Source organism: Lissotriton helveticus, chromosome 3_1, assembly GCF_964261635.1.
Source record: "Lissotriton helveticus chromosome 3_1, aLisHel1.1, whole genome shotgun sequence".
NCBI lineage: Eukaryota > Metazoa > Chordata > Amphibia > Caudata > Salamandridae > Lissotriton > Lissotriton helveticus.
The window spans coordinates 384,910,787-384,935,133 of record NC_136061.1 but is presented as its reverse complement, the minus strand read 5'-3'; the positions used below and the strand labels follow the sequence as shown (position 1 = coordinate 384,935,133).

At 49.4% G+C, this 24,347-nt stretch overlaps 1 protein-coding gene across 1 annotated transcript in view; it reads right to left on the bottom strand.

The window, feature by feature from the left end:
- The window catches only part of VTN (vitronectin), a 91,843-nt gene that overhangs the window by 29,657 nt on the left and 37,839 nt on the right, over nt 1-24,347 (bottom strand). The window contains exons 4-5 of the mRNA XM_078680123.1: nt 23,156-23,295; nt 22,061-22,217 (exon numbers count right to left, since the gene is read on the bottom strand). Of these exons, the coding sequence (XP_078536249.1) occupies nt 22,061-22,217; nt 23,156-23,295 (297 nt within the window). The remainder of the gene's footprint in view (nt 1-22,060; nt 22,218-23,155; nt 23,296-24,347) is intronic.

The following is a 24,347-nucleotide window of genomic DNA, read 5'->3' as shown; positions in this document are numbered from 1 at the left end:
CAGGGTACCATTCTTAGTTCTGTCCCTTACGTGATGGGTCTCAATGTTTACAAGCCATGTCTACTGCAGCCAGTGAAAATAGTAGCTGTGTCTGCTCTAGGTGGCATTCAGTCTGCACAGTGCTCTGATCGGAATCATACTTCGTCTGCCCTGACCCAGCCAACACTTGCCACCTCCTGCATGCAAGTGCATTCCTCTAATGAAGGCGGACAGGGCAACATGACCACTGGAGCCAAGGAGGTGACACTCTGCTAGATCCAACTGCAGTCAGATAAACTTTCTGTGGTGCGATTTCCCTTGCCAAAGGTAAAAACCCAATGCCCACCAAGGAAGAGGAGTAAGACCCAGTTGCAGGGTCCATATCAAGGAAAGGCCCATTTTTCCCTGGGCAGTCACCAATAAAAGATACAAATATACATAAAGTCTGTCCTACCATCATAATAATTTTTCTGCCACCACAATCAGGTGAGCTAACAATAGCCACTTTTATAAAGGACCACAAAGCTTAGCTCTCCTTTAATAGTCCTGTTTACAGAGTGCCCTCTCCATGAGTGGCTGGTGTCAGGGAAAAGTGGCGGGGCACTACGGAGAGTGCAGGCGTGGGGGGGGATAATGACAATAACACCACATGAAGAAAAAAATAACGTATCTGCCGCCAGCTGCTTCGCTGCTCTTCCACTCCACTGCAGCCCAGGCTGAGGCTCCCAGACACCCCTACTGCTAATCCAGACATTGCTCTCATGCTGCTGGCAGTATGAGAATAGTGCTGGTATTGGCCTGGGTGCACTAGATTTGTGATCCCATGGGGACTGGAAGCCTGTGCCTGTAACCTGGCAACGCAGCTCAGGTTCGAGACATCTCAGTGCGCATGTTTACTGCCACCATACCTGCTGCTCAGACCGGTACTAGGACAGAGTCAGGACAACAAGACCCAGGTTCCAATGTGGCCCGTTGCCGCCCATGTCAATAGCAGCGCCAGGAGGTGCTTTAAAAATCATTGCGGGCTCCCGCAGCGCGGGTCACCAGTTTTCCGCCACCATACCTGCTGCTCACACCAGGACCAGGACAGGGTCAGGACCGCAAGACCCAGGTTCCAACACGGCCCTTTGCCGCCCATGTCATTAGCAGCACCAGGAGGCGCTTTAAAAATTGTTGCTGGCTCCCACAGCGCGGGCCGCTCCCAGTCAAAGCTCGTGGAAAGGGCGGGCCCATCCTTGCTAGGAAGAGGTAGTGCAGAACCAACCTCCTTACAGCTGATTACTGGAACCCTGAGATGACCACGCGTGCATGAGGTACTGTGCCGCTTTGCTATCCCACCTAGCGGTTTCGGTCCAAGTTAAGAATTGGGACATTGCCACAAAAACCACGAAGTACTGCCAATTTTCACTACTCTTACTGATTCATTGTAGAGTTCCTTAAAAGACTTTGTTCGCAGGTCAATTGGGGGACAAATTGGGACACTGGGTACTGTCCAGTGATCAAAACAGCCATTCATCTTGTCTAGCAGCAGTGTGCCGGGGGAGCTTACATGGGCTTAAACTTTGTTAAACTCTGCTACCGAGAGAGAATTCCCAGCTAGTGTAGCCACACCTCCCCAAATATTTTCTAAATCATCTGCCAGGGTTGGGAAAAAGTGGCGGGCAAAAGTGACGGGGCACCGCGGAGAGTGCAGGCTTGGGGGGGGATAATGATGACAATAACACCACACTCGCTCACTTTTAGCACCTCTTTCCTGTTTGAATAGGCAAGTGCTGGACTGGTTGTAAGTATTACCACTTCATTGCTGTATTAGGTTGCCTGATTGAGTTGAGTAGAATTTATACTATAACTGTTCCTCCACACCCTGGGTGATGCTCCTTGAGGCTCCTGGAAACTGGGATATGGGGAAGGGAAAATCTATGGACGGTATGGGTGGTGCTCAGTCTGGGAAAGGGAAAAAGGTCAGGAAAGCCTTAAAACACCCAGCTAGTAACTGCATACTAGATTGCATTGATAATCTGATAAGTGAGTGTGAAGATATACTAGACGCAGGATCTCCCACTCCACCCACTCCTCCTCCAACTTCAACTAGCAAACACCATCCCACATCAATTACTACTAGCCACAATTGCGCCCCTGCAATCCCAGCTATGTTAAAAAAGACATGTCCCAAGGAGGTCTGTGCACAAAACAAGAAGGACTTAATGCAAACAGTTGTGATCCACTGTCCCCCTGCCACTTGTAATCTTAACACCAACCCGAGCTCTCCCAAAACTTCCTATAGCACATCACCACAGCTAGATTCCAGTATCCCTTACACTAATAGGTTCACCCCTCTAATGGCCTTATCCGAAAAAGCCATGATCGATCCCAACATTGGCCGAGTCACAGTTGTTCCAAATTTAGTACCCCAGGACTCAAGCATCCACCAGCTTATTAACAATCTGAGGGCCTAAGTAGAGTCTCTGAGAGCGATGATCAATGGACTCACTGTACTAGTTAAATCCATACTACACATTGGTCTTCCACCCGCACCTCCAGCTACACAGGAGTCGGGTGTTCTAGTACAGCAAGTACAGTCGGCAACACAAGGCTTAAGCAGTCACTCTCAGCCCAATCAGCCAAACACCAGCCAAGGGATAATCCGCACTCATGGACCCCCACAGCTACCATTAGCAGCTGCTGTTCCCCACACTCCAACACTTCCCTACCTTAATGCTAATCCCGTTAACCGGCCATTCAATCGACTAGGTGCACATGGTCCTGCAATCTCCAGAGGATCCGCAATCTATCCCAAAGCCACTCATTATCCCACCATAGCAGGAACCACCTATCACATCCAGTCCCTCCTCGCTTGCCACTCGTCAACAAAATGTTCATGATCAACGTTCCTAAACTTGGCATGAGGCAGGTATTCAAGGGGGAAGACTCCTTGATCAATAAAGCGATCCACTGGATCCGCTATGTTAGGGGCTGTCGCTCGGTAATTCGTGACAACATTATTTGGGCGTGTAGATGTGAATCACCAGGTCAACTATCAGATTGTATTGAGCTGATATTAAAAGGACCAGATTTGGCTGAAAATCTCCTTGCCCTAGAATTCCGCACTTGTTCCCCTGACACTTCCTCTATTTAATTCAGGCGTTCTATTCTGCACATGCCAACTCCGTTCCTAACATTGGATGGTAGACTTAGCAGTTCCAGCTTAGTACATAACGACTGACTCCTGGAGGAAGCCTACTAGCCCTCCAGACCACACCGCCCCCCTCCCCCCCCTTCTTGCCAGGTTGGCACTAGCTTTGGTGATAGGCTCCAACAGAAGGTGCCTAACCCAAATGGGAACGGTCCCCTACTTGTTGTAGGCGCAAGTAGCGCTGCTAGTAGTCTTAGTGGGCTGAGGGTGTGCCACGCTGTGTGGGTGTTCCTTCCACTAAAGATTATAACACTTTAACATATAAAATACCTGCGAAAGGACAAGTACCCATAGCTATAGTATCCTGGAATGTTGCTGGTTTAAAACAAAAACTTGATGACCCGTATTGGCATAGCTACATAGATACATTTGATGTCTGCCTTTTCCAGGAGACATTGTCACTTACTCCCCCATTTAATTTAGGCTATAAAACATACCACAAGAATGCTATACCATCGCAGCAAGGAAGACCATCTGGTGGCCTTGTAATATGGATCAAAATAACATTGGGGATGCGATCCAATGACTACAATATAGGCTCCCTAGTCCTATTGGCAGTGTACCTAGATGATAACAATGAACATTTGTATTTGTTTAACACCTATAACAGACCAATCAAGCAAAATTTCAATTCTTAGACCATTAATATACTAGATAGCTCCCTGGACCATGTAGATTCTAGCAACACCGTGATCGTATGTGGGGATTTCAATTGCGCCTATGAGCCACTAAACGGATTAGAACATTTAACAGATGAAGAGGATATGGCCATGGGGTTGCCTCAACTACAGGCTGAACCACCAAAACCTTGCACCAATGCTGCATTACAGATAATGCAGCTCACCATGGAACATTACTTAAGGTCATGTAATGGGAGCTATTTAGCAACTGGGATGAGGAAGCCTCTCTTAACACTTTTAAATCCCATTGATCCACAATTTAAATATGTGCCGCATAGGGCATCACACAACTCTACGACCAGTGCTTTACTGGATACGTTTGTGGATAACACCAGAACTAGCATACAGCGAAGGTGCACAAGAATGCACCTTCACCTCCACTTGGATGTGGACAAGCTGGCCACCGGGTGGGAGCTCCTGGTCAGAGCTCCGAGTGCGTGGGGTTCCAATTCTGGATTTAATCCCCGTTAGCACCCGCATCTTCGAGGACCCAACAAAGAGTAACTGGAGCAAGTAACTGGATGAAAGTAGTGATATTACCTGGTATGGAGACGGCTGCTGCCCGGGCGTTGGACATCACACGAGCTGCCTAGCTGCCTCGAGATCGGCTGCTGAGAGGACGGCTGCTGCTCTGGTGCTGGACGTTGGAGGCGCTGAAGCTGGACGTTGGCGCTGGACGTTGGAGGCGCTGAAGCTGGTCTCTGGAGGTGCTGGAGTCCGAGATCGCCCTGAGGTCGAAGGAAGGCGCCCGTTCTACACCGGACCACTCTGAAGAGCTGCGCACCGCAGGAGCCGCCTACATCAGGGAGCTCTCTTGGATCTGTGAGCCCTGTGCTGCCTGCGGGAGGGCGCCTGCCCGCGGAGGCTTGCCTGCTAACACCGGAGCGGCTCCACAGGAGTCACGGCGGCACCGGGGGCCGAAACCCCACCCCCCCATCCCCCCACCGCCCGATCCACGGCAGTGACGCGGTACACAGGTGGCGGCCATCAGTGGAGCAGAGCCGCCGGCCCCGCAGCAGGCAGCAGGGAGTCACGGCGTCATTGGAGTGCCGAGAGAGGCTGAGTGCTGGGGGCGATCTGAGGAGTGGGGCACCGCCGTCCGAGGAGCTAGCGGAGAGGAGCCCTGTGGCTGGTGGGATCAGTGGGACAGAGGTCGGCTGGAGGCGAGTGGAGTTTAGCAGAGCCTGAGTGAGCACCGTCGCACACGCCAGACTGACTGGGTGACTGACAACGGGAGTGATCTCCCTGCCCTGCCTGGCAAACTGTTCGTCTGGCTGTTCGTCCCCTGCCTGCGGCCACCAGGACACCAGAGGAAGCTGACGCCTTGCTGTAGGGTGGATGGTCGTTCCCCCCTCCCCCCCTTTGTATCCAACACCCAGCTGCATTAGGAACAGACAGACCGACTGGTCTGCAAACGCTAGTGAATATCGTCTTTGCCGAAGTGACAGCGACAGCTAACAAAGGTATTTGCTTTGCCCCACGCGTTTTATTGGAAATGTGCACATTCTGCCCCACTCGTTTTCTTTAACAAAACCACTGTTGTTCAAAATGGCGGGGGTCATAAACTAAGTACCTAATCCCCTCCTGTACCGCCTGAGCCCATGGGGCCCCTCAGCAGCCCCTCTTAAGATAATAAAAAACTGAGATAAGACTCCCCTTGGTATGCAAGTTCCTGCGCCGGCCGAATAGACTCTGAAACTACTCCTCTCTGCTCGGATATCAGTAACAACAAAAAGAGGACTAATCGATCCTCTCTTCCTTGCCCCAAGCAATAACAACAAAAGAGGACTAGCGTCTCCAGACCTATCTGGCGGCCATTTTAGACTGACCTCTCTCTCTACTCAACGGCCATCATGGACTAGTCATTGCCTTTATTGCAGTTTCTATTTTATTTTATTTTATCTTATTGTATTATTACTGGCTTCCTACATTGTATGCATTGCTATCACTTTACTATCGTATATTCTAGTGTTATATCTGTTATTGCTGCAGTTTGTATGCACATTTATGGGATGCAGTAACTCACTAGTAGTTTAGCCCTATTTTAGACTGCGTTATATCTGTTATTGCTGCAGTTTGCATGCACATTCATGGAATGCAGTAACTCATTAGTAGTTTAGCCCTATTTTAGCCTGCATTTTATATGCGGCAAGCTGCACATATCTCACCTCCATCCCCATCATTCACTGTCCGCTACCGCATTTATTTATTTGTTGGTTTTTCGATGTAAGCTACATCACGTTATTGCACTGACTATTACTACCTCATTCAACTCGCTCTATCATGTAGCTGCACACAGCCACTTTCTACACCTAGACTACACTGCTGTTACCTCGTACATTCTAATATGCAAGTTGGCTTCCACCTAATCGGTCCTATCTCTCATAGTTGGTTTAACGGTGTAAGCCGACTGCTACCTCATATATAGGATACTTGTGGTAAGATGCACCTACGCACTGTCTGTTCGGGGATCACACCGACTTCTACTCCTTATATCTTTGATCACTCACTAGTGTCGTCCTTGGCCCTGTAACTAGCGGCTGACAGTTTGTACTTTCATCCTACTTCCTACACTTAACACCACAGCCTCCCCAAAATGGAGCTCAACGGCAAGCACACTTTTAGAATTAACTACCCCTCCACTCCTCTCTCCAAAAATGCCACTAAACGTTTTAAACACAACTTCTTGAGGTCGCACCCTGAAACACCCTTTGCCGACACTTACTTCTCATCGGGCAATGGAGCTCTGAATACTGATATCATCCTCCACACCTCACGCAGAGCCCAATGGAGGAAAACTTTCCTTTCCCTACTCTCAGTTTCCACCACCAGGAAAACAACTCATGGCTTAATTCTCACCATCACACCTTCCCACCTCTTCCCTGGCAGGTCTACCATTACTATCTACAATAACGGGATTGTCCTAATCCAAGCCACGGACAAGAACCTGGATTTACTAGACAACCTGTTCCCCAAGTTCAAAGAGCACCTCTCCAAGCTGCGGACCCCTACACAGAACTCCGCCAGCACTAGCACCCCTGACGTCGCAGCCACCACCTACTACACTTCTACCCCCAGCTCCCCAGTAAATGGCCCACCTGTTGTCAACGTTCCCCACTCCCCAAGGACAGTCACAAATATCTCCACTGCATATACTGGCAGCCCATCTAACATGACCCTTCTTATCCCCACCCACACCCCCTCCATCCCTCTCCCCCAGGACAGCACATCCCCCACCCACAACACACCACCATCTGAACAAGCCACCGCCCAAAGTTTATCCACCCCCCACTCCCATCCCCCACATGACAGACACCTCTCCCTCCCCATCTCCCTCTCCACCCCCACCCATGAGTCTCTCACGCCTGACACAACAACTCCCACCCACAACACGCCTACATCTGCACACACCATCACTCGGAGTTTATCCACCACCCCCCATCCCCCCCATCGCCCCCACGGCAGACACCTCTCCCTTCCCTGCTCCCTCCCCACTCCCACTCACAATTCTATCTCCCGCCCAACAAAAGATACAGAACATACCTCCCCCCTTGCCTTAGCATCCCCCTCTCTCCCACCTCCTACTCTCAGCCCTCACTACCCTCCTGCCTCCCCCACTGTCTTCAGCCTTCACTCACTCTTCTACTCACCAGCACCGTCTCCCACTGAAATCACTACCTATGCCTCCCAACCACAGCCTGCCACACCTCCAATACCCTCACCCCTCGCCCACAAACACGTCCACACCTTGAATACCATCCCACTCACTAGCACCGCAGAACCCCTCAACAACGCTAGTTTACCCCCCCCCCGATACCCTGCCCGCTCTCCAGCTCACTACTCCACCACTCACCAACGGCTCTCTCCACCAACACCTTCCCCAATGACCCTCCTGACCTGACTTTATCCACCCTCCAACAAGTCAAAGAGGAAATCTTACAAATCAAAAAAGACGTCCACGCAATCAAAGTCCTTCTCTCCTCACAGCCCAGTCTACCTCCCACCACCCAACTACCCTACAAACGACGCACCCTCCCTACATACCCTCGCCCTCGACGACACCAGCAATGGCCTACTATCCCCGCTCGCAATAATTCCCACCGCCCCCGTCGTGTTCTCAACCCCTTGTCGGACCGCGACCTATGCTCTCTCCTACACTCTTATGGCCCAGGTCCGGTAAAAGTCTTTTCCAACTCACACATCCCCATACCCACAATTCTTACTAACCCTCTGAGGCTCCCAACACTCAACAACAGAGGCTCCGTCCCTAACAACCTCAGAAAAGTTCCCCTCACACTAGTAAGCTCGACCACCCTTCTCTCTCCCAAACTCAAATGCATCCTACTAAACTGCAGATCGGCCCAGAGACATTCCTCCGACATCGCGGATCTCGTCTCAGATAGGGAGCTGGACCTAGCCATTCTAACGGAAACGTGGCTCACTGAAGCCTCTACCCCGATTATGGACATACAATTCCCCCCAACTATCACATCATTAGGCTGGACAGGTCTCCTGGCAAGACGGGCGGGGGAATTGCATGCATTTTTAGGAGCAATCTTTCCGTTACTCAAGTCACCTCCCCCTCCCTTTCCTCCTGTGAACTCCTCTGCCTCGACATCACCAGTGAGGGCAAACAAGTCTGTGCTTTACATCTCATCTATCACCCGCCTGGTGACAATCTCATATTCACCCAACAATTCATGGACCTGATCACTTCCAATGCCGGTCGGCAGACCACTCAAGTATACCTGGGTGACTTCAATCTCCACTGGAACGATCTGAAAGACACCGTGGTGAATAGTCTCAAAACCTTCCTCAATGCGCTTGACCTCACCCAACTATGCGATAAACCAACACACGACAAAGGTGCGATACTCGACCTCATCATTGCCAAAGAGAACGCTATTCAACTGGAGGCGATTCTACCCTGCGATTGGTCAGATCACCACATTATCACCTTCTTTATCAACGAAAAAGTTAAACCTAACCCTACGCAACCAATCAAATCCAAAACATGGAAAAGGGATCTGAAGAATCTTAACCCCTCCACACTACCTCCCCACATCGGCAACCTCCTCCTTCCCCCTTCAGGTGCCTCAGATGTTCAATCACTGACTGACCACTACCTTGACTCTATGAATACAATAGTCAATGAAGTCGCCCCTCTGCAACTGAAGAGAGTCTCCACCAAAATTTCTAACCCCTGGTATGATGACAGGCTCAATGACGAAAGGCGTAATATGCGAATGGCAGAGCGCACCTGGAGATCGGACCCTTCAGCACTGCATCTGAAAAAGCTTAGGAACAAGAGAAATGCTTACTTTAGGAAAATAAAGCGCACAAAGTCTGTCTTCTTCAGCCGCCAGTTGGACCAAGCGAAGAACAGGCCAAGAAAGCTGTTCGAGCTAATCAAGACCCAAACAAAGGCACAACCCACGCAATCAAACAGCACAACAAAGGACACCCCACACTGTGAAGCCTTCTCTGCTTTCTTTAAACTAAAGACTGACAACATAAGAAATGACCTCATCATGGATGTAAGCCGATACCCCAACCACACCAGAAAGGCAGGCACTCAACCTAAAAACAAGGCATCCTGGCAGTACTTCGATACCTATTCGGAAGAAGCAATACACAAACTGCTCTGCACCTTGAAGCCCTCTAATCACCTCACAGACCCTCTACCTGCTAATGCGGTAAAAGACTTTATCCCCCTGCTCCTCCCTCTCTGGACCAAGATCATCAACAGCTCTTTACAACAAGGCCACATTCCAGACTCCCTTAAGGTGGGGCAAGTCACGCCTATACTCAAGAAACCTACAGCTGATCCGTATGACCTAAACAACTATCGGCCCATCACCAATATCCCCACACTGGCCAAACTGCTGGAGAAATGTGTCCAACTCCAACTAACAAAACACATTGATCAATTTGACCTCCTCAACCCTCATCAATCAGGCTTCAGAGCGAAACATAGCACTGAAACAGCTATGACACACATAATTGATGACGCCCTCCAAATTCTGGATCGCAATGAGTCCTGCCTCCTCATCCTTCTTGACCTCTCGTCTGCATTTGACACGGTCAAACATGAGAATTTGCTGGAGCTGCTAAGTACTAGAATGGGGTTATCGGGAACTGTTCTCAAGTGGTTTTCGTCCTTCCTTCACAACCGGTCCCAGAGGTTCAAGATTGACAATGTGCTATCTACACCTGTGCCTGTAGATCTAGGTGTCCCACAAGGATCCACCCTCTCCCCTACACTGTTCAACCTCGTTATGGAACCGCTCGCCACCTTGCTTCAAGCATCCAATGTACAATTCCATATGTACGCCGATGACACACAACTCTATCTAAAGTTACAATCCCCGGAAGATATCAAACATCTGAATTCCACGCTTATTAACACCCAAGCTTGGCTGGCCGATAATCACCTCAAACTAAATGCTCTGAAAACTGAGTTCCTACTCATCTCACCCCCGGCGAAAATCTCCACCATCCAAACCTGGCTCAACAACCTAACAGCACTCAATGTCCAACCTACCATCGTGGACTCGGCGAAATCCCTAGGCATCACACTCGACGCCAAGCTCAACATGCAGCAGCACGTCAGCAAAGCCACAAAAGCAGCTAATTTCCAAATTAACACACTGAGGAAAATTAAACCCTTCCTCCCGGCCAAAGACTTCCAAACTGCTGTACAAGCTTTAGTCATCCCTCGAATAGACTATGGAATTGTGGCCCTCAGCGGTCTCCCGCTATCAACAACAGCACCCTTAAGAGCCTCCCTGAACGCTGCCGCGAGACTCATCACTGGCTCTAGAAAGCACTCGCACATATCCCCAGACCTAAACTCTCTAAAATGGCTGCCTTTTGAAGCCAGAATACAGCTAAAAATTGCAGTTATGACACACGCGGCCGTGCACCACAAGGCACCTAACTACCTCGCTCAAAAGCTGTCTTTATCAGGAGGTTCGAGATCCAATAGGAGCACAAAAAATCCGGAAAGTGAAAACCTACAAGCGCTCCTTCTCAGGGATGGTCCCCGGATCTGGAATGCGCTCCCTCCTGAAACCAGGCTGATCACCTCCACTGCACTCTTCAAGAAAGAGGTGAAAACCATCCTTCTGGCCAAGATCTCCTGATCGTTATAGATGTTGGTACAGAGACTCTGCACTGCTGTGTATCACTGCTCACCCTACCCCCTGGCACTATATTCTACTTGTTGGGGGCACTACTGCGCTACTTTCTTACTACCGACCAAGATATGATACACGTTGGTTTACTGATCCACCTGTACACCTCTGTAGTGTGAACAATGACCTGTGCTGTTCCTATATTACTCCCTTACCTGATTGTATATGGATTGGTTTTATGTATGTTTTTATTATCCATGTTATTACCATGTTATTGACTATTATACTGTCTCCCATTATCTCTGTTGACTCCTACTGCCCCTTCCCTGTCTTTGTGAAGCGCTCTGATATCTGTAAGGATCCTGTTCGCGCTATATAAAACTTTGAATAAATAAATAAATAAATAAGAATTACTGGCCATTGACACGCCTCACCTTCCCTTGGCTAAGATTTGTAAGGAAAAGGCTCATAGAGCTAGGTCTCGGGTCATATTGGACTGAGCGGCACACTTTAACATCTAGTTGCAAAGATATATTAAAGAGAACTTATTGGCAACACATACTGAATGTACTCCACTGCGATCCAAGATTAGGAAAGTTAACATCTCAATTCCTTACTATTAAACCAAACCCGAATCATGAAGAACTTCTTGACAATGTACAGCCGTACTTAGCAAGAACTCTGTATCTAAAGCTAAGGTACAATATCTTACAGGCTAAGAGCCATACAACAAAGTGGGGAGCCAAGGGAGATCGCTCTTGTACTCTATGCACTACACGCACTATAGGATCCATAGAAAAAACAACACATATCCTATTGTTCTGCCCAGAATATGAAATGGCAAGGAGGAAATGTATCTGACTATTATGCATATCATTGGGATTGAGAAAGCACCAGGAGGTACTGAGGGTATTGACAACTGGCACTGCACCACATGTCATATTTGCCCTATCCCGATACCTGTCTATAGAGGGACTGATAAGAAGCAAAATGGGGCTAAAGCTGTATGTAATGTCCCAAGTACTAACGCACTCATGACTGTGAAAGTATCTTAAATTGTACAAAATAACCAGTCATTTTACTGTATTATAAGAAGCTTTTTATCTAATTTTAAAAGAGATTCTATTGGGGTGGTAATAACGGAATGTCATGGTTCAAATTGCTTTTTCTGAAACTGTTGATTATTTCATCTTATTAAGAATATTTGTATATACGGCTTGATGTATTTTTAGATTGTATTGTGAATGATTGTACTACTATGAACGTTTATGGCCTTCGGCCGAAATTAAGTATTTACTACCAGTGCGCATGTCGGCTTGGTCGTCTTAAGACGGCCAGCCAAACCTAAATGCGCGCCTTCGCAACAGTGCCCACCATGCCTCCTATGCCTGTCCTCACGATGACCCCAGCCCCTAGACTCGGCCCTATGTAGAAAAATATTTGACAAGTTTTGCATCTGCTGGCTGGGGGGAGGGGAGGCGCTCCGTCACCATAATGGAGGAGCCAATGCTGGCCCACTCTATCGTGCAGTGAAGTGCACTGAAGCTTAAAATCAAAAATAACCAATCTTGCTATGAGTAAAGTCAGGGCAGGGGTGTACACTCTACTATGCCAAGTAAAGACCTTTTCTCTTACAACCATACTCAAAATATGGAACTGTATCTCTTGCTCCTCTTTCCTTTATGACACACCTATCTGCAATTAAAAGATTTGTATTGTACAAATGAGGCACCCCTTCAATTTTCATACAAGACACAAAATCTCATGGTTTGTAAACCACACTCTACCACACAACCATGTGATTGGATCAGCCTACTCCTCACCCAAGGAGAAGCACTGTAAGACTGGACTATGCATGAAACTATTGTGCAGTACATAGCCTCATGTGCTGTACTAGCAACGTTCATCAGTTAACTTTATATACTATGGAAAATATACTGAGCAGGAATCTTGCGTGACTTTTATATGTGAGGGCACACCACATATACAATTTTCAGGTAGACATCTGCCTAAGCGAAATACGTATACTTTTTGTGGAAATTGCACATATTTTGTACGTTAAAAAAAATCTGACTTTCAACCCACCCATAGAATCTGCTAATAAATGCGGAAGAATATCCCATTAAATGTGGCCCATTGTGATTAGTCCCAATGAAAAATCATATCCATGATCAATTCGTAATAACTTTATCAAAGGTCCAATAGTAATTCATACAACTAATGGCAAATAGATCCAGTTAAGACCAGTTTACAATACAATGATATTGTGATAAAGCATTTCTGGGTCACCAGAAGGTTGAATAAATATAAATTAAGGATATGAAACACAAATACTAGAATTTGCTGGCTGGGGTAAATTCTCCCATCACCATACAAATTGGCACCTATTTAGGCAACAGCTGTTTCTCTAGGCAACCTCATCTACTCCTGAGTAGTGTGGGGAGCAGATAGAAGGCAACTTCAGAAAACGAGTGTGGATGATCAGCAGTACCAACACAACCCTTGAACCAAGAAATCACTCAGTTATGCCCTCAGGCCAAATAATTAAAATTGAAAATAATTTTATGACTAGAACAAGACCAAAACGCAAACAACATGATCAGTCACTGCAGAGATACAGTTTAAAACTAACAGTTTCATTCCACACTTTTTCCTCTCTGCTCAGCCAATGAAATTCCCTGCAGATTGCTAACAAGTAGCCACCGCAGGCTTCCTTCCGCTCCAGGAGCAAAGCATGACTCCTTGTTCCAGTCTGACTCTTGTGTTCATCTTTCCTGCCGACCGTGTTGGGCAGGAGTGCACAGTTAACAGCTTCTAAACTTTATAGAGTTCCTTTGGGGTGTTTCCCTGTCTTGCGTCCACACAGCAGACTTAGGCCCTGATTCAGAGTTTTTCGGAGTTTACGTGCTTTTTATTGCAGCAGATAAATTATGATACCCAGGGATACATACATTACTTACTATGTGAGGTTAACAGTACCTTTTACGGGTTCTGGGGAATAGCATGCAGAGTTTGGTCCTTACCGCACCAAAATCCACAACAAACCGTAAATATCAGACACTTTTCCCCTGGTAAATTCCGGCAGGTTTGACTTGCCAAAATATAATGAAGGGTGAGATATTTAACGCACCTGGCTACGGGACCCAAACAATAATTCCAACCCCAGCGCAAACAGGGGTTTATGCAAGGTTTCGAAACCACTGATGCACTTGTAAATCAGAGCCATCGATTCTTTTGAGTCTGGCTAGGCCATTAGACACAACCTTCCGCTTCCCAGACACAAGTTCATCTTTTGTACAAACAGCAGAGGCTTTGCTTTCCACTGCAGAGTTCTCCTTCTGGATACCAGTTGGCTTTGTCACTCACTTCCAATAAATAACTGTCACTCAAACCCTTGCTGAAGAAATTACAGCCGGGCAACTTGCCTACCTCACAGGAATAGTCTTTTTGGTGACTTTGGGTGCTGTCTCTCATCCTCTCTTAGGACACACGTTCACAGATCTTGGGTTGGGTTGACATAACCCTTCCGCACTCTCCTGGCACTTTGCTTCCAAGTTCTGTACCACATATATTTGTGGTCTGGCTGTGTTCTTCACATATTCAGACATCCGGCTGTGTTCTGTCAAGAGAACACACCCACGTCCCCACTGTTCCAGTGTCTCTTTTGCTTCCAAGTTCTGTACCGTGTATGTTTGTGGTGTGGCTGTCTTCCTGACATGTTTGGACTTCCGACTGTGTTATGTGTCTTAAGAGTACACACGTGGCGCTGTGAGCAACCTGTCACACACCACCTCCAACCGCTTCCTTCTCTGGTTGAGGTCTGTGCCGCGTGTCTGATCTTCCACCCCAGCCACACCATAATTCACTACAGGTTTTTCACTGACGGCTAAAACTCTGCAAACTAAATAATCATTTTAAAGCTTTTTAAACTATCACAACTGCTAACAGTAAAAATGGAATGCCCATTTAAAAGCCCATTTCCATTGGTTCCCTCACACGCGAACCCATTAGTGATTTCTCAATTCAGAGTCAGAACACAAGCAGAATCTAACAGAGGAAAGTGCGGTGAACCTTGTGAGATAACAGTTTTTCCTATAGATTACAGAATACGGCCTAATGTGTCCCATTTAAGGTTTTGATGATTTGCTCACTGCACCATCATGCTTGGTGGACGGATTCTGGGGAATCAGTTCATCTATATGGCTCAAATGAAAAGCTGATTTACTCGTGTGTTTTGTAATACTAGACCTTACTGGGAATGCTCTATTACTTACCGGTAATCTTCATTACTCCGGGTCCCGTTGTCCTCGTCCCATTCATTACAAAGAGGAGATGACCATCTCCCGACAGAAAAAAACAAGAGGAATGCTGGGACACTAATACTGCCCCTCCCCCCGGGAGTACATAAGCAGTACTTACCCAGCAGCCCGCCTGTACTACCAAGCCCAGACAGGAAGGCCGGCCGCCCGGGAGGGAGGGAGGGGCCCATGAATGGGACGAGGACAACGGGACCCGGAGTAATGAAGATTACCGGTAAGTAATAGAGCACTACCCCCAGGTCCCTTATGTCCTCGTCCCATTCATTACAAAGAGTAGAAAACAAAGCAAAAAAACGGCCTTCGGCACCCACAAGCAAACCCAGGAAACCACAACAAAACAGCAACCCAAGCGAGCACACAGGAGGAGGGAAAGGGAGACCGCAGGAACAACCAGCCCGCAACCCATAACAGGACAGCAGAGACCAAACAAGGACTGGAGACCACAGAAGACCAGAACCCCAACAAGGAGGCAGCCAACCAGAGCAACTAGAGACAGGGCAAGCGGAACCAAAGGACATGGCAAATCAACCCACCAGACAAAGCTGCCAAGCCCCGAACCACCGGCAAGGCATACAGGACCCAGCAGCCACACAGACACCGAGCAAAACCGAGACCGCCCCGAAGAAGGCCAAAGAAAGAAAAAGGCCAATCAGAGCGCAGGCACAAGCACCAAGATCAACCAAGGAAGGAGGAAAGCACAGGCCAGAACCGGCCCACACCACCAAACCGAAGGACCCAGCCTCAGAGAAACCAGAGGAGAAACCCACCAAAAACCCCACAGAGGAGGACCAGGAAGCAGCAAGAGCCCAGGAGCCAAACAGGAGCGAGACCCCAACCAAACAGAACATACAGGGAAGGGGAAAAGATCCGAAAACCCCAGGAGGCCAAAAAACTTACGCGGGAAGGAGGCCACCAACCCAACCAGGAAGGATTTCAAACCCAGACCAACAGGGGAAGAGGAGGCCAACGCAAAGACCACAGGCCAGAGAAGCCCCCAGAAAGAACCAGCCCAAAGCCGACCATCGAGGAGAGGCCAACAAGACCGGAAAGCAACAACGAACCAGCCCAACAAGGGCGGGAACAAAGCCACCGGCCACAACCCCCAGAAACCTCCAACCCAAAAAGGGAGGGATACGAAGGCAGGATGGAAGCCCAGAGCCACCTGGAACACCCAGCAGCCCCAAACCAGGGACAGAGGGCAGAAAAAAACAGGAGCCAAAACGGCAGAGGACCGAACCGGCACCCAACACCCAGGCCAAGCAAGCAGCAAGGGCAGGAGCAGCAGAAAAAGAAAACGCCCCAGGGCGCACAGCCCCCAGACCAAAAACCAACAAAGCCCGACCCCAGCAATGCCGGAGAGGAGCCAAGAAAACAGCACCCACCAGGGCAACAGATGCCAAAGGAACCAGGAAGCCAGGCCCACAGCCAAACAACCCGACCACGCAGGAGGACCTGCTGGCCCAACCAAACCTCGGAAGGAGCCCACGCAGTGCCGAGGCCAAAGCAAAGGGCAAGGAGGAATAGGGAACCCCCGGCACAACTCCGGACCAACTAAAAGGCCGGAAAGACACAGAGGAAACCGCCAAAGCGGAAGCCAGAGGAAGAAGAGGAGGCAGAGGGCAAGCAGCAGGAATCCCAGACAACCCGCATCCAGGAGGGAGGACACCACAGAGGCAAGAGCACCACAGAACCGCAACCCAACCAGAGGGGGGGAGTGGGGTGGGGTGGCACCCAGACCAACCCACACCATGAACAAAGCCCGGGGAGCAAGGGAGGAAGAACCGAGCCAGGACACCAGAACCAGGAAAGGCCCCGGGAACGCCCAGCCAAACACTCCCCACGGCAGGCCGAAAGCGACAGCACAGCCAGAACACCCAGGAGGCACAGCCCGGGGACAACCCAAACCAGCAGGAAGCCGGCAGACCCCACACAGGCCCCCAAAACAGGCAAAACAAGCTCGGGAAGAGAACCGCCAGCAGGAGAAAGCCCCGAAGGACCCACCAGGACACGGCCCCAACTGCAGAGCACCCCGCCAGGACACAAAGGGAGCCCAGGCAAGGAAGCAAAGCCCAAAAAGGAGCCCGACATACAGGAGCAGAAAGCCCCAGCCAGGCACCCACCAAGGCAACTAGCCGAGACCAGAACAACCCAGGGAGCAAACACACCCGAGTGCAGACGGACCAAGAAGCCAACAGCACCCGGCAGCCACAGGAGGCCAGGCAGGGACCAACCCGGCCCGACCACGCACAAAAACAGAGAGCAGACGAAAGCATGCTCAGAAAGGGGGACACGGCCACAGGCCACCAACCAGAAGAGGAGAAACAGGCCGTACGCCAGGAGAAGGAAGAAGTAAAAGACAGCCAGGCCCATACAGCAGTGGCACGAACCCCAGAGACCAACCACACCAGCCAGAAAAACCTCCAGAAGACACCCACAGGAGGACCCCAGCCAGGAACAACCAGGCAGGAACCACAACAGAACCAGGAGGGGAGGCCAGGAACCCCAGAAGCAAGCCAAAGGCAAGCACAGGGAGAGCCAGGGCGGAAGCAACCAGACCCCAGAAGCAACTCAAGCCACCCGAAGGCCCCGGGACAAACACCTGAAGCCCCAGGCTGGAGCGAAGGAGGAACATGGCAAGGAGCAAGAGGAACCAGGGGCAGTCCAACAAAGCCCGGTACCAGGAGCCCCAAGATGGAGGAGACCAGAAGGCCCAGCCAAGCAAGCACACCAGAGCCAGGAGCCAGAGACAACACAGCCAACCTGTCAGCGAGCGGCCAACCAAGCAGAAGCCCGGAAGTGGAGGAGAAGAACCAGGACACCCAAGCGGAGCAGAGGCCACAACAGCCAGCCCGCATCGGAGGGAAGGGCAACAGAAAAAAACGCACGCAGCACACCCAAGGCAAGGCAAGGCCAGGACACTCTTACCCACGACCCCCCGATAAGCAGGGATGCAGAGGGGCAGCAAAGAAAGCAGAGAAACCCACAGCAAGCCAACAGAAACCCAAGGGAGACAACAGAACCCTCCCCCCCAGAGGCACAAACAGCAGGAACAACGACCCATCACCAGCAGGGGGAAGGCAGCCGTGGAGGAGCCAAAAGCAGGGGGGAACAGAGTCGGACCCCTAACAGGCCAGCCGCCGAAGAAGCGAGAGCAACGCCGACACAAGAGCAACAGAGGGCAAGGCGGATGCAAGCAGGCAGGGAGACTGCAAAAACACTGGGAACCCAAAGAGCAAGCACAGGCAGAACCAGCGAAAAAGGAGCCAGCCACCAGAGAAGCGACCGGAACCCACGCCAACCCGAGGTAGGAAGAAGTGACCCAAAGGGAGAAGCCCCCCCGGAACGCCCAACCCCATAGAACAAACAAGAGCAGGGGCGAGCAGGAGGCAAGGCCGCAGGTCAGAGACAGAAAACCCCAACCACGTAGACCAAGGGAGAGGATCCCAGGAAACGGCCCAGACAACAAGCACCGAACCCGTAACCACAGCGTCCGACTGAAAGGGAAACCCAGCCTCAACACCCGCGAGCACAAATGAGAAGCAACCGGAGGCAGGGTCAGCGCCGAGACACGGGCATCGCGGCACCACACAAAAATGATAAGAAGGCGCCGCCACCCAAACAGACCCAGGGCAGACAAGTAAGCTCCGAAGGCGGGGGCAGGGGTGACCAGGGCAACGAACCCCCGGTACGGGACTAGCAAAAGAGACATGCCCAGAACCACAGGTCATCAAGGCCACCCAGTGACCAGAACCTCGGGATCCGGACCCAAAACCCTCAAGAAGAGCAAGCGCCAAAGAAACATACACAAGTAGCACCCGGAGCACCAGAAGCCATCGGAGAGTACCAAACGCCAGCCACACGGCGGCCTCCCGCACAGGGGAGCGAGCCATGAGATAAGCGCACACAGGGAGGCAGCAGCGTGGTCCGACGCGCCACAACACCCCCACGGATTAAAAGCAAACGCTCCCATGGAAGAACCGAACGTAAACATTCACTTCATCGCAACTACACTCCTAGCTGGTGTGTACCAATGGATGCACCAAAGTCCCAGCGCAGGGCCTTCAGAAGCGGGGATGCAGCATAGGAAGGAGGCCAGCACGGCAGGGTGCACGCCTCCCAAGTACGAGACCCCAGGAACAAGTCCCGGAACCCCCTGGAGACCCCCGTGAAATCTGGGGCAAACATCTACAAAGACAAACAACGAATACCCCTCCGTGGCATAAATCAGTGGTTTCGTCCCTCCAGGCAAAAAACAAAACAGCAGCCGTGCAGTAAGGGCCAGGCAGAATGTCAGCACGCCTGAAATGAGACACGGAAAAACAAACACGTCACCCCAGTACACAGCAGCACGAAGGGAAGAACATCGCTGAGGGAAAAACATCGCTGAGGCACAAACCCACAGCAAGCAGAGCACGAGCAATCTGACCCACATTGGAACCAGGATAGCCCGCAAAAGCATGCCCACACGCGCTGAGATCGCAGACACCAGCAAGCATCAAGGATTACAAAACCCCTCACGCGGGACTCACCCGGAGTGGTGGCCGACCCCAGGAACAAAGCCCCCACACCAACAGCAGGAAATCCATGACACCGGCAGGAGCCCATTCAGCGAGGCATGCGTCCCCGGCCAAGCTCGGGAAGACGAGCCCGCGACCCGGAAGCAACTTCGAGACTGGGAGGTGCACGCAGAGCACAGCAGAACAACGGCTCCAAGAGAGACTGTCTCCCAGTAAGCCCGACAGGCCAGGAGACAGTCCAGGGAACCCCATGCCTGCACAGCCAGGCAGCCGGGCAGGGGGCAAAGAAAGAGCACTGCCACTCCAGCCCAGCAGGAGCAGCCCCAGCACACCAACCATTCTGTCGACAGACAGAAAAAAAGAACATTAGGGCTGCTGGGTAAGTACTGGGGGAGGGGCAGTATTAGAAAGCCAGGATCCAGTACTCCATTGTCAAATCTCCTCTTTGTAATGAATGGGACGAGGACATAAGGGACCTGGGGGTAATACACATCAATCCATAAATGAGAATTTAGAGCATCGCTATTAGTAAAAAAGGAATACAGATGGAACTAATGGTGAACTAGATGAAAAACTATTACATGGTAACTTGTAGAATAACTGAACCTATGGTGAAGTAGAGAAACCGTGGGGTGAATGTCACAGCAGCAAGAATGTTTCTGGACGTTTCAACAAAGATACAGTCTGTGTACTTTTTAGTGCCTTCCACAAAGGCAAAATGAAACGTAGAGTAAGAATTTGTTATGAAAGCTAATGAAGTATTATTACTCACTTTTGCTTATAATATTTGGTTTCAGAACTTGGTTTTAAGACCTTGTCTCTCTTAACTACGCTGAGATTGATTTAATTGTGTAAAGGAGGTTGGCAAAATGTTGAAAAGGGACCTTGGCTCTACGTCACTGACTGACAGTGACCTTTTTCAAGAGCAGTTAGTGAGAAGAAAACTGAGGAAATAGGCTCAATGCCTGCTATTTAAACGAGGAGGTGAGTTTGGGAGCACGTTCCCTGCCCTCAACTCTGATGGCTGGTCAGTTGCTCTAGGGAAGGACAAGAGCAAACAGGGCTTGTGCTGGGAGGTGTGTTTTTACAGCCTTGAGAGAACTTACTTGTGAATTTAGAGTAGCTCAAGGACCTACTACCAAAGTCTTCAAACCCAGAAGCAGATTGATTGGTTGCTTCCAATAGCGTAGCTTGCCACTCCCATAGAAGTTAAAGAATCACACAGAAGGGCACTGGCCTCAAGCCCTATGCCCAGTTTGAGTGGTCAGTAACCCCTGTGTGCCAGTTGTGTGAAACCACTTCATAAACTATTATATGTTGAAGAGTTAACACACATCCTAACATTTGAACAGGGTGGACAGTGATGCCCCTTTAATGGACCAGGTACGAGGCCCTTAGCAACATTATACCCATTAGGTGACGCAAGCTATCAGTTTGACACCAGTAGGCACTTAACACTATTTATGGGACAGGTCTAATGTCGCTACTGGTCTACTGAACCCTGCCTGATGGGACAGGTCTAATGTCGCTACCGGTCTGCTGAACCTGTCTGATAACCCCTATTACCTGTACTGAAGCACAAAGTCCTCTATAAACCAATAATTCAATGACTTGTGATACTTACAAGTTTCCCTTGCCATCCAGTGGCACACTTAACTGGTAAAGGACAGTGCTGGTTGTGATATCTGCATACTCTAATACCACTTATGCTATGAAAGCTAGCAGTAAATATTGAAACTTCTAAGAGCTGGAGTAACATTTGGGGTCATATTTGAGGCCAAAAGAAGAGATAACGTATTTTGGGTATTTATGTGTGGTTTCCTAATTTCGCTCCTTATCTATCTTATGTATAAATAAAGGCATATAGTTTGGAAAGGATATACCTCTGACTGAACATTGATTTTATTGTGTGTAAATATTGTGACATACAGTATCTGAGGATCAAGCCTGCAATCCTACTATAACTTGTCTGAGAACACCTAGGCAGCTCGCATCACTACCATTGGTGAGCGTGATTATAACGAGAACACGTGGTTGTCCAATTGCATTCTGGGACCCTAGCGGTACAGGACAGAACCCGCACAAATGCTCCCAGGTAACCACTTACTTCATGAGGACTTGGTGTATCAGTCTTACATATAGTACCAGTGGGTTCAAATGCCAACATTTTGAGACCATGGTAAGACCTGAACCCATAGCACTCTCCATGGAACCTCAGCCACACCTGACCCTTTACCTTTAAAGAAATAAACCCTCTCTCTGCTCCGGTAGTCTTTTGCTGGAATAGCAAATGATGCATCAATGTCATTCGGAATTCTGTCAAATCCTTTTGAGATGTTTCTGGGAAAGCCAGGATCCAGTACTCCATTGTCAAAGCGCCAGTATTCACCACCCTGAGAGTGAAAAGTAAGGACAATTCTAAATACACCACTTATCAAACAGGTTTTCAACCCACATGCCCTGCAGCAATCCAACAGAACCTCATTTTACCCATTCAAATAGAAAGCCAACTCTCGCCCCACTCCCCCGCCAATTAGCTTTCAACATCCCTGCCTACTCAAGTTATCAAGCCCCCAGGCACCACCTTGTCTCAGCTCTTTTCTTACAATCCTTTCCAAATGTGTCATGCACAATTATGTATTCCTCTGTTCATTCATGACAATGGGACAGGCTTAGAGAATAGCGGGAGGCCTGCCATCTGACAAAAGAGCAAGGGTAATAACCTCGGACACCCTGGGCAACTACCTCCTGCCATTTTAGAGATCTGTACCTGCCTGGCAGAGATCTCGGTACCATCAGTGGAACTACCACTGAGGCAGCTTCTCTGAAGCTGAAGGCACTGAATGTTTGCAGAGCAGCCGCCATGTTTCATGGGCCCGCCAAGCTTTTTTGTTTCCGTAAAATAAACACTGTGGGGGTCCTATATATATGTATATATATATATTTTGCTTTGCAACCGCTCGGCTTTTGTTTGCGGTCCTAAAGAGAGAAAATAGTACATAGGACCATCATCTCCAAATAGGGCGGGCAGTTTCAGCTCTTTCTGGTAATAAAGAGGAAACATTTATTGAGTTAGCATTAGCATCAAATCTTTTTCTAGAATGCCTATGTTAGTCGTATGCATATTGCCAGGTATTTTATGGGTTATTTGGGAAATCCCTTTCAGTACATGCATGTGTCCTGTGGCGCTACATGAATGACACATGTGTACTGTGGCGCTATCTGAATGTGAACGTATGTGGTCTGTGCACTCAAAGGAACCTGCAGGACACTGTAAATGGAAGAGTGTGCTTAGAAAAGAATCCCCCTATAATATCTTCATTGGCCCCACCTTAAAGATGTAGGTTTTCCCCTCGCAGTTCATACGAGTGAAGGCTGCATCAATGGGGCCTGGGATTCCCCAAACATCCTGGATCAGCTTTGGGTACCCATCTCTCGCCTTCTTCTCATCGAGCTCATAGAAGTACTTTCCTAAGAAGCAACAACAAGGATGTGTCAGGGAACAGAAGGAACTGCACGGCACTGAGGTCCTGCAAGCAGCATCAGAAGGACTTGGCCCAAAAGGACCTTGAACAGAAGGACATGGAATCCAAGCTCAGAAACAGACCAAGAACATCAAGGGTATTCAGGGCGTGGCTTCAGGTGACTAAAAGCAGAAAGGACTAGCGGGACCATGATATGTCTGACCTGTAGCAGGAGGGGCAGCAGAACACGGGCCCAAGGTAATCTAGCACCAGAAGGGCAGCAGGACATGGGCTTCTTGTGACCTAAAGCTGGAAGGACAGCAAGAAACATGCTTTCTGTGACCTGTTCAGGACAAAGAGTACGACATGATCTTAATTTGATTTTGAACAGTAGGGGGTAGCAAAACATGGGCTCCATGTGACCTAGAGCAGGGAGGAAAGCAGGCATCTTACTGGGCACGTGAAGTTGAGTAGGGCATGGGGCATTTGACTTGAAGCAGGAAGAATAGAGCGACATTTGCACAAAGTGACAAGGAGCAGGAAGGACAGAAGGATATGGGCTACATGTGGCTTAGAGCAGCAGCAGGTCATGGGATGTTCATGTAGGAACTGGAAGGACTGGGGGATATGAGCTGAAATTGAGTAGAAGCAAGAACGGCCCTAGGTAATGAACTCCTGGCGACCGGGAACAGGCAAGACAACAGGACATGAGAATGTACCAGGCTGTAGGTCCATTTCCTGTATGTCTTCACAGAAATTCAAAAGGGATACTCAGGTGTCACCTCACTATACCCACTGAAGTCAATGGCAGTCATGCATAAGCCCCCACAGACAATGTCCAATACTTATCGGTCATCTGGAGCGCCCAGTCTTCCTTCATGGAACCTATTAGAGGTGTCCCTTGGATGACGGCAGATCCATCTCGGTGTCATCTTTATTACTTCACTTATAACAGATTCAACCACTCTGAGACATACCAGGGACATGGGTGCTGTCTTAGTTATCCATTAAGAGTGAGACATAAATCTTTCTTGTAACTTTAACAACCAATACCAGTGA